This window comes from Ipomoea nil, unplaced genomic scaffold (genome assembly GCF_001879475.1).
Source record: "Ipomoea nil cultivar Tokyo-kokei standard unplaced genomic scaffold, Asagao_1.1 scaffold0805, whole genome shotgun sequence".
NCBI classification, from domain to species: Eukaryota; Viridiplantae; Streptophyta; class Magnoliopsida; order Solanales; family Convolvulaceae; genus Ipomoea; species Ipomoea nil.
This window is the reverse complement of record NW_017617233.1, coordinates 3,162,492-3,180,758: the sequence shown is the minus strand read 5'-3', so window position 1 is coordinate 3,180,758 and position 18,267 is coordinate 3,162,492. Positions and strand designations below refer to the sequence as shown.

The 18,267-nt window shown below is 34.6% G+C and overlaps 3 protein-coding genes and 1 pseudogene across 4 annotated transcripts; 2 read left to right on the top strand and 2 right to left on the bottom strand.

The window, feature by feature from the left end:
- Position 1: 1 nt before the first annotated feature.
- Positions 2-1,590, top strand: LOC109177577 (annotated as a pseudogene).
- A 4,948-nt stretch (positions 1,591-6,538) lies between these two features.
- Positions 6,539-9,145, bottom strand: LOC109177499. Its single transcript, XM_019326866.1, has 7 exons — positions 8,801-9,145; positions 8,270-8,422; positions 8,069-8,146; positions 7,871-7,966; positions 7,213-7,248; positions 6,943-7,124; positions 6,539-6,846 (listed from the first exon to the last, which is right to left on the bottom strand). Exons 1-7 carry the CDS (start codon positions 9,026-9,028, stop codon positions 6,684-6,686), a joined length of 936 nt encoding a protein of 311 aa, XP_019182411.1. The 5' UTR covers positions 9,029-9,145; the 3' UTR covers positions 6,539-6,683.
- Positions 9,146-10,616: 1,471 nt separating this feature from the next.
- On the bottom strand, positions 10,617-13,183 carry LOC109177498 (acyl-CoA-binding domain-containing protein 3-like). Of its 2 annotated transcripts, XM_019326865.1 has the most exons (4): positions 12,735-13,183; positions 12,194-12,689; positions 11,815-11,905; positions 10,617-10,904 (listed from the first exon to the last, which is right to left on the bottom strand). In XM_019326865.1, exons 1-4 carry the CDS (start codon positions 12,871-12,873, stop codon positions 10,893-10,895), a joined length of 738 nt encoding a protein of 245 aa, XP_019182410.1. In that variant the 5' UTR covers positions 12,874-13,183; the 3' UTR covers positions 10,617-10,892. The 2 variants fall into 2 exon arrangements, with proteins under 2 accessions (XP_019182410.1, XP_019182409.1); XM_019326864.1 differs by having other exon boundaries at positions 12,194-13,182.
- Positions 13,184-16,443: 3,260 nt separating this feature from the next.
- LOC109177881 (uncharacterized protein At2g23090-like) lies at positions 16,444-18,141 on the top strand. The gene is made up of 3 exons (XM_019327356.1): positions 16,444-16,611; positions 16,857-16,897; positions 17,836-18,141. The coding sequence occupies exons 1-3, from the start codon at positions 16,539-16,541 to the stop codon at positions 17,953-17,955; spliced, it is 234 nt and encodes a 77-aa protein (XP_019182901.1). The 5' UTR covers positions 16,444-16,538; the 3' UTR covers positions 17,956-18,141.
- The last annotated feature ends 126 nt before the right edge of the window (positions 18,142-18,267 follow it).

Genomic DNA, 18,267 nt, shown 5'->3' with positions numbered 1-18,267 from the left:
TATGCTTTCCTCACTGCCTATTAAAGCTTGCGGTGCAGCACTGCAGCCTTCGCAAGACGGTACATGTTTGATACTCATAGGGCGTCAAGTATAGAGTATTGCTCAAGTATATCTTGATTCTATTATTCCACTATTCTATTTTATGTGTCTAAAAAGTCAATACCTTATCATCAAAAATTCAATCTTGTAACTAGAGTGGACATTTTGAGATTCGATTTTGGTTCGTTTGAAAAAATTTGGTTTCAATTCATAATTGATTCGGTTCAGTTTAAGAATCCCAAATTTTAATATTGGAAAAATGGTCAAATAGACCATCAAACTTTAGTTAAAAATTCAATTACCCCCTCAACTTTTTTAATGTGCAATTACACCCATCAACAATTCATTTTGATACAATGAAGCCCAAAAACCAGTAAATGATCTGCTATCACAGGTTATCTAGCCACCCTCCGATAAAATTTTCAAGCAAAAAAGTGACCAGCGACCGTTCGCCGTTCGCCGGTCGCCAATCACTTTTTTGTCTGAAATTTTCGCCGAATTTCTAATGACATGTGATAGCATGTCATTTATCGATTTTTGGACATCAAAATTAATTTGAGTAAATACCACCTATGGTCCCTCGAGTTTGGTGGCATCGCCATCAATGGTCCCTAACTTCCGTAATTATCATCCGTCATCCTCCGAGTTGTAAAAAGTTACCTTCTAGCGTCCTTCCGTTATTTCCTCCCGTCTCAGCCGTCAAAATGGAGGATAATATTGTCATTTGACTTATACGAAAAAAGTTAATACCAGCCAAGGTCCCTCGAGTTTGGTGGTTTGGCCATCTTTAGTCCCAAGTTTGGGTGCTCAAGGATGGAATTGGATATCTTAGCAAGATTCTGTTGTCAAACCAAGGTCCCTCGAGTTTAGGCACGACCTCTCAAATCGACCGCCTCCTCTGTCCACCTACGCCTCTTCATTTCCCCCGCGACTATGTTTCCCCCAAACCATGCCTCATCTCATCATCTCATCCGCCATCAACCACTGGTCAGCCACCACTCTTTGGCACTCTACCTAGTACCTCCTCGACGCCCTCTCCTCCTCCACCGTTTCCCTCCACCCTACCCCAACCGTCCGAGCTGACTCCGTTACCTCCCTTCCTACCTCCCCTTCTTCCCTCTGCTTCGCCTCAACAGATGTCGAGCAGCTCTCTTTCCCTGACGCTCTGTCAAAGGTTCTCCAATCCGACAACAGTTCCACCATCGCTTACCTGCAGCAACAGAATGATTGCTTCCGTTCGGAGTATGAGGCTTCGGTTCGGACTGTGAGCCCCATTTTTCCTGGGCATCCGAGGTCCTGTGATGCCTTCCTGATGTCATGAACCTCTGGATTGGGAATGATTTGTCGGAGATATCGTTCCATAAAGATCATTATGAAAATCTATACACCGTGATCACTGGGGAGAAGCATTTTCTGCTTCTTCCGCCCACGGATTTCCACAGGATGTATATTAGAGAGTATCTGGCTGCTCAATACCACTATTCCCAGGTTTAAATTTCTTCTCTCATTATCATATCATAAATTTTTTTTGTGTGAATATATATGAATTCTGCTAATATGTAGGCAATGGTGTTGAGAGAAATTGAAGAGGAGAATGCTATATATTTGTAAATTTTCTTTAATATTGTATAGGAGAAGAGGGAGTTCGAGTTGGAAGTTGAGAAACAACCAACTTTCTTTAATATTGTTTGGCCAAGTTTGGGACTAAAGATGGCCAAACCACCAAACTCGAGGGACCTTGGCTGGTATTAAATCTTTTCGTATAAGTCAAATGACAATATTACCCTCCATTTTGACGGCTAAGACGGGAGGAAGTAACAAAAGGACGATAGAATGTAACTTTTCACAACTCGGAGGATGATGGATGGTAATTACGGAAGTCAGGGACCATTGATGGCGATGCCACCAAACTCCAGGGACCATAGGTGGTATTTACTCAAATTAATTTTTAATGGATGTAATTAGGCTATTCGTGAGTTCTCAGGAATAGCTTAAAGTTTCTATTTCTTATTTTACCCCCCAATTAAATTTATTTCCTATTTCACCACCGCCGCCACCACCATCGCCGTCGTCGCCACCGCCGCTACCACCATCAGCACCACCACCCCAGCACCGCCACCACCACCCTACCGTCGCCGCCACTGCCCACCACCGCCGCCGCCACCAACACCAGCACCAGCACCCCACCACCAGCACTAGCACCCTGCCGCCACCACCACCACCGCCGCCGTCACCATCGCTACCATCACATATTTTTATAAGGGTATTTATGTGTTTTAAAACATATTTCATTTCTATTCCTTAAATCAACCAAATACTGTAATATAATCCTAAAGTCTATTCCTTCCGCAAACCAAACAATATAATACAATTCATATTCTATTCCTTGCCTATTCCATTCCTTATGGAACAGCATCCATATCTCAAAATTCATTCCATGAACCAAATGTGTTGTAAAGGTGGCAAAGCACTCTGTAACATTTATTTAAAAATATAAAGATTTTGTTTAAAGATTATATGCTAATTAATTGCTCATAATTAATTTATTTGGCTAGTTAGTTGTGCACATTTGTTATTTAAACAAAAAAAAAAAAATGTTTAGTGAAATTAGGATCAAAGAGAATATCAACGATGTGAAGCAAGGTATCCTACATATATTCAAAAGTATACATTTGTGCACCAAAGCCACATTGGTTGCTTGGTTTAACCAATTAAAATTTTACTTAAAACGTAAAGCTATTAAAATACAATCTTACATTAGAAATTTCATTATTCAACACATAAAGTATATAAAGTACATTATTCTAACTCATGCGTAATAAAATACAATATCTTATCTTAGAAATTTCATTATTCTAACACATAAAGTACATTATACATTATCCTAATTCATAAAATACATTATTCTAACCCATAAATTACATTATTCTAACTCATAAAATACAGTATCTTACGATTTTTACTCTAGAAATTTCATTATTCTAACACATAAAGTACGTATATTATTTTAACATATAAAGTACATTATTTTAACTCATAAAATACATTATCTTACACTAGAATGTTCATTATTCTAATATGCTCACGGAACAAGAATTTTTTTAACATCAAAGCGACATCGTTTTGGACAGTGGTCCACACAATAATTATTTGCCATATATTAAAATATTAATACAACAAAGATTTAAGTTTTAACCCACCCACCCCCCCCCCCCCCCAAAAAAATGCAACAATGACTTAATAATATGTACCCAATAACAGATTAATAGGTAATAACTAAAAAAAAAAAAAACAAACATAAAAAAATAAAAAACAATTGAGGATATTAGAAATCAAATTTATGACATTATAACTCCTTTTTTTTTTTTAATTAAAAATTAAACCTATAAAGAGGCTCAACCATGCGGTGCTCCACAAACCAAATATTTCTTAACATTTTTTTTTTAAAGTTAATATCGATAGGAGTGCGATGGGCTAATCAAATGAAACAACAGCCAGAGAGTTAATACAAAATATTCTTCCCAAAGAGTTAATACAAAATATGATGCTAGTAAATGGATGTGTGGCTTTTGCAATAATAAGGTTGACATGGATACATGTCTATCTGTTTGAATTATGTTCAATTTAGAGTTAATTGGTCCTATGACTATTGGGTATTGTCAATTTGAGTCAGAGGCGGATCCACATTGGGGGACAGTGGGGGCAGCTGCCCCCTCCCCCACCTCATCCCCTTTATATATATATATATATATATATATATATATATATATATATATATTGTATGTATAGGCCGCTTATATATACAGACTAAACGTGTATAAATACTAGATGTACAAAAATAGAATCAAAGGATTAGTTGGTTTAGATGGTTAAGGTTAAGTTAGTGTACGTGTAAAGTGTCTTTGGTTCAAATCTTGAGGGCATTGATTTTCAAAATTTTATTTTTTGGCATTTTTGAATATTAATAGTGAGATTATAATTGTGATTTATGAAATTAAATTATAATTCTAATTGGATTCTTTATATGTAGCATTAGGGTTTTCTATTAAATATTAATAGTGAGATGAGTTATAATTTAATTTCTATTTGAACTATGTTTTTGTTTTGAATATTTTTATCGCGTTTTAATGCATTTTTTTTTTTTAAAATTCTATAGTCAACAATATTTATGGCTCGATCTCTAAGTGTTTCATTTTATTTTTCTTTCGTCCCAACTGAAGAAAATTCCTGGATCTGCCCTTGATTTGAGTCCACAACTTTTAAAACTAACAATTTCGTACCCTAACTACTCAATTTTTATCAATTTAATTTAGTCAGTCCGGCCAAATTGTCGGTCAATTGTTGCCGGAATCTTTTAATTCAGTGTTAAAATGCAAGCTAATTTGTGAACCATTGTTTGAATTGATACAGAGGCAAGTAGGGTGTAGATAAAAATTGGCGACAATTGGCCGACAATTTGGTCGTGCTAACTAAAATTAATAAAATTGAATAGTTAGGACTTAGGGTACTCAATTGTTAGTTTTGAAGATTGTGGACTGAAATTGACAACACCTCAATAATTATAGGAACAAAATAAATAATTCAACAACTAGACATGTATCCATGTAGTCCGTATATGAAGCTAGATTGAGTTTGAGAATGATGCAAATGTAGTGGTTGGAAAGATGAAACATGAAAGAGATAGCATACACCCCACATACACATAATGAATGTTATAAGAGAGTTGAGTAGTGAGATAATTTATTGTGTAGTTAGATATGTTATTTGTGAGACTAACAATTGCGTAAAAGTGTTTTGTGATGATTCCTACTATGTCGCTTAATAGGGATTACAAATTGTAAAGAATTCTCTGGGCGATATTTGACCTATATAAATGGGTAGTATTGTTCATGCAAATTGTTCTAGTTGTTATTACTATTGTTTTATTTGATCTGCTATGACATTTTTTTTTTTTTTTGATCAAGATCTGCTATGACATTTAAACAAACTAGTATCACTAAATCAAAGTTGATGGCGGTCATGCCCAATAAGCGTTTGAAGGAGTTTTAGTGGACTAGGAGGAAAAAGCGAGTTTGGTTTGGTGGGTAAAGTATAAAGAAACAAGGATCTTTAGGGTTTGAAAAGCGAAGAGGCAAGGAGTTTGGGATCAAAAGGTAAGGAGGCAACGAGTTTGGGAACAAAAAGGAGAGAGATAAGAAATTCAAGGTCCAAAAAGACATAAATGCACAAAATCCAGGGGCATAAGATGCAAAGGGTGAGAAGTGGGAAGCAAGCTGGCATGATGGGGTGAGGTGTCATGAGCAAGAGCCGTAAAGGGCGATCGGAGTAGTTGAGAGTGGTAGAGGGTTGTGGTGCCTTGTTACTAGGCATAGTCGGAGGTTGCGGAGGGCCACTTGGCATCCCAATTGGGAGTAACAAATAACTAGACAAGTCATCTCTTGCATATGGATCCTTTGGCTTCCTTATACCTATAAATAGAGAGTCCTTAGTGATTTACATAATTACAAAAATATCACCTTCATATTGAACAATTTTTTTTTGAATGCTACTGTCTCTATGACATTATAATATCTGTTCGTATATTTTCTCAACCTACTGAAACACAAAGAACCAATAACACCTCCACTGAGACTCCAACTCACAACCTTTCAAATGGAAGTCCAACCCGGGTACCATTAGACCACATAGTCCTGGTCATATTGAACAATTTACTTGGTATTTTTTTTTTTTTGAACAAATTGCATATTTTGTAATTTGTATCGATATATTGTAATAGTCTGTAGTGGGCTTGGACTTGTACTCTGTTTTTAATATTATTTTATTACAAATAAAAAAGAAACTAATGATCCAACGTTTAATTCAATAGGTATACGTGTTCAGTTACAGTTTTGTCCCTAATTATCTAATATACATTTGTTTGGGGCTCACGTAATGAGTGTGGCTTACCATTGTTTGATACATTAACGAGTAAAAGTAGAGATAAAAAAAATTGGAAGTTCATGTAATACAATTCTTTAAATTTAATTAATAATTTGTTTGAAAAAGAATTAAGACCAAAAAATAACATTTATAAAGGCTCAAGGCAAAATATAAAGTAAAGTCCTATATATTTGTTCAATCTAATAACGGCTTCTCGAATAAGAGTTTAGTTTGATTTATCTAACTAGGTGTAAACCTCTTCATTTTCAGCCAATTAAAGCATACATATTACTTTTTTTTTTTTTTTGGGTTGTGTGACGGGGTGAGAGGAGATTGATGTGGATGAGAAAATCTAAAAAATAAGATCATTTTCTTAAATATGATGTTTTTTTTAAAATTTTCATAAATCTAAAAAAAGTATTGGTGTGTGATGCATGCACTAGCCACTGTATGAGCCTATTAGGCGCTTCAAGATGATCACCCGTTAGCGACCATATTAACTTTTTTAAAAAAGAAATTCCTTTGGATTTTTTCCCTCTTGCTTGTTACATGTTCTGAGTAAAATTCAAAATTATCATCACTCTTAGAATTTAGATTTTTATAGAGGTTGAAGCATAATAGAATTCAAAATTTCAAAGCATTCTTCTGAATGTTTGCGCATCAGTAATAATTCAAAACAAACAACGATAACCTTCGTTTCTACTTTATACTATTCCACGCCTTGATCATTTTAGAAGGTCCTCCCATTTGCAGTACTGTCCTCCGGCCAGTGCACGATAATACCTATCTCTGCAGTAGACGGGCCTTCCATCGGCGGCCTCTGCAGCCGCCGCCGCCAGATCATCATCGTCCTTCACCTCCATCGGCAATCTCAACAGGTCATTTTTCCTTCAATTTTTAATCACGGCACTCGCGTATTAAGTTCAAGTAATTGCATACTGTGAACGTATTTTTGAATAATCATAAAAAAGGCTTCCTGCATACCTTATGTTGAATTTCGTGTTGTTCCTTGAACTGGATCCATTGGATGAATACTCTTCTGTCGTAAATGTGTTGTGGATGAAATCTTCTACTGGGGTAGCGAATATGAATAACGAGACTGCTGCTACCAGAAACGCCCCTGTTCCCACTAGGGTCTGTTTCAGCAACGCAATGACTGGTTTCACCTAAATGCATAAATTCCATTAGGTTTATGGCCTCTAAATTTGAGTTCATGATTGATTATGCAAAATAAAGTTTAGGCTGTAAATTTACCTTGTACGACCCCAGAAGCCTATCGCGAGCCAAAATCTGCAAGGAATAGTCAACTGAAAGCATTACATTTAATATATGTTTTTCATTTAATTTGTTCTTTTGTCTGCAAGTTTCTGGCAAATAAGGTCCTATGCAGAGCAACTACTATAAGATCAGAGGAAGATGATCTTTGCTTTTTAATCTAATTAGCCTCTAATCATGCTTTTATAATAAGATCTTCAGCAATTTTACTGCACTATATCATTCTTAATACTGAGTAACTTTTTATTATTTACAATTCAGTGAAACCTGCAAATTCACAATTGATACCAGGAAGACAGGAACTATTAGTTCAGTTTGGTTAGAAATGAAAGCAAAAGTTTTAAGATGTTACATTCTTAAGGCACAACTAGATGGCCTATAAGAAGATTGTTAGATGCTACACTCCACAAGTATAGGATTGTGGAGAGTAAATCATGGCTACTCAACTGCTCATTAGGTGGGAGACCAGTGCTCGATTATACATTTTGCCCATAATCTACCATCCAGGAATCAACTGAGCTACCCGTAAGGGTAAAACTCCCATACTGTCCTGGTGTAATTATTTAATCTATTCTAGTGTGCAGGGGTGGGTGTGGAGCAGCCAAGCAGGGTGAAGATAGTGAGAAGGAAGGCAGACCTCAGGTGGCTTTACCCACATTTGACCATCATACCATCCAGTCTCTTCATAAGGTACAACAGCCGATAGAAGCCTATCCCCAACATAGCTCCATCCCTTTCATGAAGAAATAAAATCATTATCAGAGAATAAATATCAATTCAGAAATTCACTGATATAGCATCCAAGTATGGTTTGAATGATGTAAAAAGATCTTACCAGATAAATCCTCAGAACAATCAGTGCTACTAAAAGAGTTGTTCCTGTACCAGAAGCTAGGGCAAATCGTAAGGGATCCTGGAAGACACCAAAAGCTTTTCAAATTCTACCATATATGAAAACTGAGAAGCAGCAAAAGCTTATTTCTTCAACTGAAATGACTGCTTCCCTCCTTTTTTTATAGTAAAAGCATGAGAGTACCTTGGAAGGATCAAAGCTAGCAGCTGCAATGGGCACTCCTAAAACTGTGAAAGTAATGAACCAAAGGCCCCCAAGACGTAGGAAGAATGAACCTGGATCCAACTCAGCCCAGGAATACATTGCTGATTCTTTGAGAGATGAGTATTCATTCACCTGTTAACCAAGATTTGTTCATTATTAGTTAGATGTGATAGTGTAAGCGCTTACCATTACGTTATCAATCGTTGGATTTGACCCTTTTTTTGCCTCCACCCATCAATTCTTCCTACTCGTGTACCACTAAGCGCTTACCAAAAGCTATAGTTCACAACGTTAGTTTATTTCGTTATACTGCCACTATATTTTCTAGAGACAGGGTACTAGACTTGGCCTTTCACCGTCCTCTCTCCAATAATTCTCTAACTACCAATTGTTGAACTTGACCATTTACTGGCCTCCGCGGCTTGAACTTGGTTATATGACCACAACATCCTAGAGGATTATAATGCTTTCTAAGAGTTTATATTTGCAGATATTGAATAGACATCATACCGGCCTCTGTTCAAATGGCACTTCAAATTCCAACCCAGGGTCCCAACTCCGACCTGGTAGCCCACCGGTTCCTCCGTTCATCTCATCTTTCAGGGCTTTTGCTGTGAACCTCTTTGATAGGATCTGTGCTTTGTTAACATGAACTATCCATGAACTGCAACTTCCTCCAGCATGGTTCACTTGTTGCCGGCCAGGAACTAGAGAGCAGGTAACATTTAACCTAAGCATTTACTTTTTGATTAAGAAGCTTAAGCATATACTTTGGAGGAAAGGCATCAAAGATTGTTCTTTTGCCCCATGGTGTAGTTTGTTGATTCTACAGGTGGTGCATTATTTATGTGATGCAAAATAAATCTGGTTATTGCCCACCATTTGAACTTAAAGCTTTGTGGACAATTTCAGGTATGGCCCATAAGATTATCTTGAAGCTTTGTGGCCAATCCTTTTTTGTTTTTATTTATTTTTTGTGGTTTACTTGGCTTGCTTGTATGCTGCTTGAGGTGCAACGTGGCTTACGTTTTCTTTGCACGCTGCTATGCGTTCATTTCCTCAGATTTCCACGCTCTTCTCCAAGTCATAAAAGTCAGAAAATAAATCGTGCAAAAGGAAAAGAATTTTCTTACAATTTTTTAAATGTCTTTCTTAATTTGTTACCTTTTACTAAAGTTTGACATTTAAAACAAGTTGTGGTTAGTTTTGTTTTCTTTTCTCAACTATTGTAGAGTTTCTTTATTTTTCTATTATATTCTATTTTAATTAATTTTATTTCACTCAACTATTTTATATTCTCTTATATTCCATACGGTAGTCCAAATCTTACCTAAACTTGTACCCTTGGTTGATTACTTGGCCATTTTGTCTAGAAATTCTGTCTAGGGTAATTAGCATTTAAGAAGGATCACTTAGTCCCACCATTCTTTCCTAACAATTTTCTAGCACAAAATTAAATCCCAAGTTTAAAAATTTCTAAATCTTAAATCAAATATTTTCTAACCCATTCATCTATCCTATTTTCTCTTGTATTCCACATATCTTTCACACATTAGCAAATGTTGTTCCTTATCTAAACCCATACACCACCCACCTTGTCAATTACTTGGCCATTGTGTTTAGGGAGCAGTTATTTTGATTATTTTTAATTTTAAAAATTATTTATATCCTCAAATAAGTTACAATTAAAACATCAACTCCTCAATTTGATTCAATTAAGTTGATAGCAACTTGTTAAATTGCAATTAGGTCCATTGATTGGTAAATTGCTTGTGATAGCCGGTATACACGCTAATGTAGTTTTTTTTTTTTTCCAAAAAATAATTAAAAAAAAAATTGTCAACTTCTCATGTTGATAGAAGCTGGCCGTCTAGGCGGTCTAGTTGGGTGATTCTTTGTCTATTTTTTTTAATTTTAAAAATAATTTTTTTGAATAAATAGTGCCATATAAACATTTTTACTATTTAAAAGTATCTCAACTAATTATTTAATTGAATCAATTAATGAGATGATGTGTTTAATTGCAACGTTTTAAAGCTTAGAGGCCTAATTACTTTTTCATATTAGAGGTCTATTTGATCATTTCTTCAAGTATATATTTTCATAAGTTATTTTTTTAAAAAAATAATGTTATATTGTAATTTTTAAAATAATTTGTGCGCAAACTCATGAAATTTAAGTTAAATTTGATTTGTTCTTGGATTGGAACTTATAATTGTTACAAAATACAAATGTTTGATATTTATTTGTCAAGAATTTAAAAGTTCTAGTTCTATGCATAATATAATTGTCATAAAACACAAATACTTGTAGTTTTCTCACCAAATTTTAAAAGTTTGGATATATTTTTCACGTAAATGTAAGAATTTTTAAGGCCAATAAGCCTTTTTAGGAAAAGAACATAAAATGAAACAGTGTAGAAGCCAACAATGCTATCTCTAAATCTCTACCTGATAAATGATAAATGAATGCATAATAACTTGGCTTATTTACAAAGAAGTACCACAACATATATACTTTAGATAAGATACACACATGTTTGACACTTACAATCCTAAGAATGCAGTTGGGGGAACAGCCTTTGCCATGAATCTCTAGCATGTCATTTTTCATCCTGTGCAAGGAAATAAATCTGTTATCCTCAACCTCGTTCTGTTCTTAATGGTTAAGATCTCTGCTGTATAGTCAAAAACCAAACAACTACTTCTCGTTCGACCATTCCTTGTCTTTTGGGTATGAACTCCCAACAAACAAAGATTGAAAACAGAAGAGTAATGCATTAGCACTGCATGTAATAGGATGCATAAACGCATGGCAGCAACGAAACCTGGTGAGCCTAATGTGAAACCTTACAGAGTGTACAAATTGTGTATAATAGAAGAAGCAAATAATTTCTTAATATGCCAACTACTATGTAATGTGATGGCATCTCTTTTACCATTCCAAATGGGTGGTCATAGGATCGAAATAATAATAATAATAATAATAATAATAATTTCTTAATATATACAAAACTAGTTGAAATGCTGCAAGTTAAGCTGTCAGATATTAAAGATGTATCATAGAGAAACAAGTTGAGATGTCACATCATGAGAAAATTTCAGCTATATATGGTAGAGGCAAAATAATTTTTAATGGGGTTAGCAAGGGGAAGAACATCTACATAAAATACTTGTGAAAGCTGCAATAGAGATGTTTGCAGTGGGTAGTAGGAATACAGAAGGTGAACATATCTGCTATAAAACAAATATATGACTCCGTACGTGTTAACCACAAAATGACATCTGTTTTTGTCTGGTTCATTTGGGAGTCTCAAAGTAGTTGTGAAGAAAATTTAAATTTTGGAGAGCAAAGTATTGGTAGCCTAAGGTGACCAAACACACAAGAATGCAAGTATTAAAATTTCACGATGTTTGACTAAGCTATGTAAGTATTGGAAAAGAGTAGTTGTGTCAAACATAGTATATACAAAACAAATGAAAGGGGATTATGTTATATATGTATAAAGAACACTCATCTTCTACCTTCCAATTAGTGATGCTCCTTGACAGAAGGGCTATATACTGCTCCATTGCCTCCTCCCGGCTAATGTCACCTAGCCTTTGCCAAGCATTCCTATTTTAAGTTCACCAAAACAGAATTTAAAGATTGCATAAATCCAGTTCGTATATAATGAACTTGACATACTCTATTATGGGCTACGGGGCTAAGAAAACTCAATTTTGTTATAGTGTCACATAAGCTTAGAGTCATGCTGTTGATTTATCATCCTATCCTGTCTAATGTGTGATGAATACTTTATGTGAAGATCACAACAAATTTGATCAGAACTCAGAAGCCATACTAACAAACTATTTCAATCTCTAACATTAATAGCATAGAAAGGTTGTGCAGGGTAAGTACCATTTGGCGCGAGCTGAGAGCTTCAATGCCATGGGCTGAGTTGTGCAACAAGGCCCGTCGGTAGCAACCTTGTGAAGGCCATAAAGCTGCATCTTCACACCATTGTCGAGTTGATCAGCATTGGCCTTTGAATCCACAAACACCACTGCAGTGCCAAAAGCCTTCTCCAGGTCTGTTCTCTCAATCCCTTCCCACTCATCATCAAATACTCCCTCCTCTCTTAATATTTCATTTTCCATCTTATCCCTACTGCCCTTTTCCTCTGAAACTTCTTCATCACCCTCCTCCATCGTTTTTGATCCTTCAATCTCGCCATGTTCTATATGAATTTCGCGAAAATCTTCTTCAAGAGGACCCTCTACTTCAATTTCTTGAAGCTTTCTTCTCACAGGACTTTCGTCGACTACTTCGTCTACAATTTCATCATCCTTATCTACTTCCCCTTGATCAGCTACTTTTTCCACTCTTTCATCGTCCCCACCGACAATCCCTTCATCTACAAAACCTTCAACTTCCAGCCTCCCTGCCATTTCAGTCGCATCTACGCAGCAGAAACCCATGTTTTTGTTGTCCCTTGCAAGAGAAGCGTTGGAATGGAATTTGCAGAGGATGAAATAGATGACCACAGAGAGGCCAACAGTAAAGGCCAATTCTTGGAAGAGCATGATATCCAGGTCCATATTGCATAGAGAGTAATATGGGAGAGGAGTGAGAAGAAGGGAATTCTGAGACTAAACAAAAGGGGAAGGGGATTTTGGAATTTGGAGGAGCAGAGCAAAGTATATTCTGAGAGATGAGAATAGAGGCCTAGAGGGGTGTGCTGGCTAGCTTTCGCAAAAACAGGGAAAAGCGAGTGAGTTGTCTGAAAACGATGGTTTCACTAACGATCGATGTATCGAAACCTCAACCGGCCTTGTTTTCTCGGCACCCTCTGTCTTTTACCAAGAATTTGTTCAATCCCTTTCTTTTCTTGTTTCTCTTCTCTTCCTCTCCTATTCTTTTTCCTTTCTTAAATCTTATCCTTAACTAAAAAAGTGAAATTGTAAGTTTAATATCAACCAACAATTCAACTTGATGGATTATTATTAAGTAAGGTATCACGAACAATGTTATTATATTATGCATTAAAAATAGTAGGAATATCGAAATATTGAGTTAGAGAGTAGTTCACAAGTTACGGCTTAACTTGTCAGGAGGGGTGTAATTTTTTTTTTTGGTCAAGTCATGAGGTGTCCTGAATAGACTTTAACTGAGAAGGGGTGGAATTAGAAACTTCATATCCATATTATTCATACGAACAAAAATTTGAGCATGAGAAATTGACGTTGTATTTTCCATCACATCCACAGAGAGTCAAACACTTATATTGATCAGATGACAAATTTTCATGTTCATGTTCATCATATACTTTAGGTTACTTGTATTGATCAGGTGACGAATTTCTAAAATCATATTTATTATATACTTTAGGTTCAAGAAACTTCACATGATAGATTTCACTTTTTTTTAATAGATGTTGCATGCATAATAAGATATAAATTAATGTATAAGTTACATGATTTTCCTTGCAACAAGGCTGTGGACATATTCCAATTCTAACCAACATTCACACATATGTTTGAGTCAAATATAAGACATTTTAAGTTAAAGACTCAAATCAGTTGGTTGAATAGTCATATTCAAATTGAAGTTTTGGAGTATTTACCGTAATGGAACAACCATAGCAATCATACATCATACATATAATAAAAGAAATAAACCGTCATCCTCGATTAATATGGTTGCTTGGTTATTAGTATGTGTTCTTCATGCATTGCTAACTTATTTCAACAAGAAACTCCAAGGTTTGGTCAAAAGGATAAGATATCCTGTTTTATTATTATTATTATTATTATTATTATTATTATTATGGTCATGGTCATTTTCAATAAAATGAACCAAACAGACAAAATGTAATTTCTTCCCTTTTAGCCAAATAGAAAAATATAATTTTCTAATATTCAATTAAATATTAAAAAAAATTAATTTTGAAAATGGGTCATATTCTCTATAAATCATTTTTCGAAAACATTTTTTAGATTTCCGAACGAATCCTTATTAAAATTGAAGACCAAAACAAATTTGAAGTTTTAGCAACACTCCAATGGCAAAATATAGGTTTGCCATGATTAATTAATACAAAATGATATAAATAAAAAATGACTAAGAAATACTTCAATAATTTAAAATTTTAAAATTCATTTTTAATATTAACAAAATTTGTTAGGAGTTTATTAAAATCACCACTTTATACATAATTAAAGAAAAAAATTGTATGTGATACTAATTAATAGAGTAAGTCTACAATATGTATATAATTAATGGACTAAACTGTCATTTTTCTTTATATATATATATATATATATATATATATATATATATATATATATATATATATATATATATATATATATATATAGGGTCTGGATCAGGTGAGGACCTAATCTTAGGTGAGGACGTGAGGACTAATCTATACCATTCAATCAGAATGATGTATGATTGAGATTAAAAGAAACAAATCACACGGATTAAGAAAACAAATCCCTTTAAAATATTAAAATATATAAATTCAGGGTAAATCAGTCTTATTAAAATATGTGCATTCCTATACAAAATGTTGTGCATTCCTATACTGAGTGTTGTGCATTCCTATACTGAGTGTTGTGCATCAATAACTTCATTGTTGTGCATTCAAACCCCGCCAAAAAATCATACAGTGAACATCCAATGTTCTACGATGCATTGAACTATGTGTTATAATGCACAACTCCCTAGCCTATAGTGCACAACTTACAACACTAGGTTGCACAATCAGCACATACGAATGCACAATCGTACTACCCAGGCATTTATACATATACACGACAATCCAAATATAGACAATATTATACTCAAAAGAACAAGCGAAAAAAAAATAAAAAATACTGATTAGTTTGCATGGGCGAACACTCAATCAATGATGAAGAAATCGCGGCTCCAAATTGCAACGGTGATGATCCAAGAAAATAGGAAACCAATTTGGCCCAGGATTATACATGCGTTCACACTTAAAAAAAAATAGAAAAAAGACACTATTATCCCACTTTAACAAAAAAGATCAATCCATGTCATCTCAAGAACTCAAATCTGGACCATCTAAATAAAAAAACAAACGCACAAGATTAGTCCTCACGTCCTCACCTAATCCGGATTATATATATATATATATATATATATATATATATATATATATATATATATATACCATCGTACAATTATTGTTTATCTGTCAAGAAACATAACATCATCGTAGTCTAAAACTAATAAAAGTATCCAATTTACCTCTGGGACTTAGCGTAGTTGATTCGTCATCTGACTTAAAGGTCGTGACTGGAGGCGGTAGTGTGGCGCCATGTGGGGGTTCGAATTCCAATGAGAAACAGGAAAAAGGCTTAATAATGTTGGATGGTATAGATTAGATCTCTTGTGCGTATATAAAAACTAAGATTTAACCGGTGAGTTGATTGCACAACCTACGATTTACCTTCGCAGTGGCACATAAATAAAATAAAAAAATAGTATCCAAACTATTATTAACTCAATTTAAATAAATTATCTAAAATATACATTACTTATTTATCAACTCCTATCACTTACTAAAAAAAAAATACAAGCATTTAAGGAAAAACAATTAAAAGGTCTTGAGTTTAGAGTTTAAACTTATAAGTAAAACAATTATATTAATTTAGGAAAAAGTCTACCATTCAAAACTCTTTCATAAATTAAACTTAAAATCATGTAATTATTAATTTAATTATGTATCCATTTTGTCCTGAATTAATTGTCACATTTACTTTTTCACGTTTTTTAATAAATTAAAGTAAGTATTATGTGTTTTTCAATTATGTCCTCCACTTCTCTCACTTTTCGAAAATAAAAACAATAAAGAAAGCAAAACTCATAACGATAAATTAAAATAAAATAAAATAATATAATAATAATGTTTAATTTTGAGAAGAAGATAATATTTTAAGACAAACTAAAATAAAAAATAAAGCATATAAAATAAGATAGAGATACTAATTGTCTGACCAACTCGGTTAGATTGTCTCCCGACTAAAACCGGCCACGACTCGCGAGTCATGTGAGCGGTGAAGCGGGGAGTGGGGACACGCAATTAAGGCTCCCTTTGGCCATAGGCCTTACTTTTGTTGTATGTATATAATCCCTATTCCGTCCCTTACTTAACCTGCCTCCGTCCTCATCTCCAGCTGAAGCACAAAAGAAGAATCTCCGTTAGGGTTCGCCTTTTCCGATCAGCGAAATCATGGGTGGAGGCAACGGCCAGAAGTCCAAGATGGCTCGCGAGAGGAACCTGGAAAAGAATAAAGGCGCTAAAGGTTCTTCTTCTTCTCTCTCTATTTTTTCCCATTTTATTCATTCGTATTTGTGTCTGAGGCATGAAATCTGTTTCATAATACTGTAATTGGTGACGATTCTTGTGATTTTGTCTTTGATTTTGTGTAATTCAACCGTTTCATGCAATTTAATGTCCTTTTTTTTTTGTGCGTGATTGAGCTTCAATTTCATGTTATTTGGTTAGCTTTTTGTTGAATCAACTTGCTAAGTGATCTGATCTGCACAGGAAGCCAGCTGGATTCCAACAAAAAGGCCATGAATATCCAGGTACTCCTTTATATATATGAAATTAGTGTTGTGTCCTGAATATCCAGCTTGATTGAGAGGTTTTTTTCGAATGGAATTCCTGATGCAAGTTTTCTTTTTATTCTTTCTCTGAATTGGAATTTTTGGATGGCCTAAAATTTTCTGTTGAAGCAACTGAAAATTTCATAAAAACTATACTCTCACAGTCTCACCTTATGGTTTTTCAATTTCTGGTTTCTTCACCTTTTAAATATAAGAATTTTACTACCTTTGAAATGTGAACTGTTACCTATTCCCAACTTTATTTTAGATCTATTCCTTACTTGTTGCTCTTCTTTGGCTTTGGAGTCTTGCTGTTGTCTAACGAGTGTAATTCTTACAGAAAATTGTATATGCTGTTTAGATCTTGATTATGGCATGGGAGTTCATAACTCATTAGCGTAAAAATGGTTGAATAAATGTGTGGATATCTCAGAAATAGAGAAAAGATGAGTTCTTAGATAACTGGTCTGTGCGTGCAGGAGAAAACAATTATTATACAGAAACAAATGAACCCTAAACAAAAGATTAGCTGTGTGAATTCTTGAGATGGCATTTCATAAACTTCATTTATTGTTGGAGCCAATACCAATGTGGGGAGGAATTTTTCTTAAGCTGTGAGACACTCAAGTTTCAGCAGTGTTAAATAGTTAATTGAAGTGAACATCACCCTAAGCAGTTAGCACCACCCAAGGGAGCCATTGGGATATTAGTTATACATTAAGAAAATGGGATTGTATTGCATTTCTATATTGTTGTGCAAACACCATTAATTTCTTGCTGTTTTCTGTTAAGATGATCTTGATTTAACTATTTAGAATCAACCCTTGAAATTTATGCTATGAAATTTTTGGCTTGCTTATGTTGTCTTGATGAACGTATTTCTTGCGCTTCATATGTTTTTGATTGGATGGTTGCAGTGCAAGGTATGCATGCAAACATTTATGTGCACAACATCAGAGGTGAAGTGCAGAGAGCACGCCGAAGCAAAGCATCCCAAGTCTGACGTGGGTACATGTTTTCCTCATCTCAAGAAATGAACAATTTGTAGGTCATAAAAACTCCTTTAAAGAAAGCTGGTAGATTGCCAGCGCTCTCTCCCCCCTGTCAGCCCAAGCAAGTTGCTGTTTGTGTGTATTGTGTACTTGTTTGTGTGAGACTTTGGAAATTGTTTTGAGTCGATAATATACTTTGAACCTTGTGTGTTGTTGCTCATTGCTCATCAACTTGGATAAACTATCCCTTACAATAACATAATTCGCCTTGGCAGCATTCAATCAATTGTTGTTGCTATTGGCCTAAATGAGACTTTAAAACATTCGTGCATCTAAGATTAACAATGGTGGATATTA

What these genes read in the sequence shown, in the direction of transcription:
- LOC109177498 (XM_019326864.1), bottom strand. Translation starts at nt 12,873, where the DNA reads ATGGACCTGGATATCATGCTCTTCCAAGAATTGGCCTTTACTGTTGGC. An exon ending in CTCTCAGCTCGCGCCAAATG is followed by an intron (nt 11,906 to 12,193) that starts GTACTTACCCTG and finishes AACTTAAAATAG; the next exon opens with GAATGCTTGGCAAAGGCTAG.
- LOC109177499 (XM_019326866.1), bottom strand. Translation starts at nt 9,028, where the DNA reads ATGCTTAGGTTAAATGTTACCTGCTCTCTAGTTCCTGGCCGGCAACAA. An exon ending in CTAGCTTTGATCCTTCCAAG is followed by an intron (nt 8,147 to 8,269) that starts GTACTCTCATGC and finishes GGTGTCTTCCAG; the next exon opens with GATCCCTTACGATTTGCCCT. An exon ending in GGCTTCTGGGGTCGTACAAG is followed by an intron (nt 7,125 to 7,212) that starts GTAAATTTACAG and finishes TTATGCATTTAG; the next exon opens with GTGAAACCAGTCATTGCGTT.
- LOC109177881 (XM_019327356.1), top strand. Translation starts at nt 16,539, where the DNA reads ATGGGTGGAGGCAACGGCCAGAAGTCCAAGATGGCTCGCGAGAGGAAC. An exon ending in AAAGAATAAAGGCGCTAAAG is followed by an intron (nt 16,612 to 16,856) that starts GTTCTTCTTCTT and finishes TGATCTGCACAG; the next exon opens with GAAGCCAGCTGGATTCCAAC. An exon ending in AAAAGGCCATGAATATCCAG is followed by an intron (nt 16,898 to 17,835) that starts GTACTCCTTTAT and finishes GGATGGTTGCAG; the next exon opens with TGCAAGGTATGCATGCAAAC.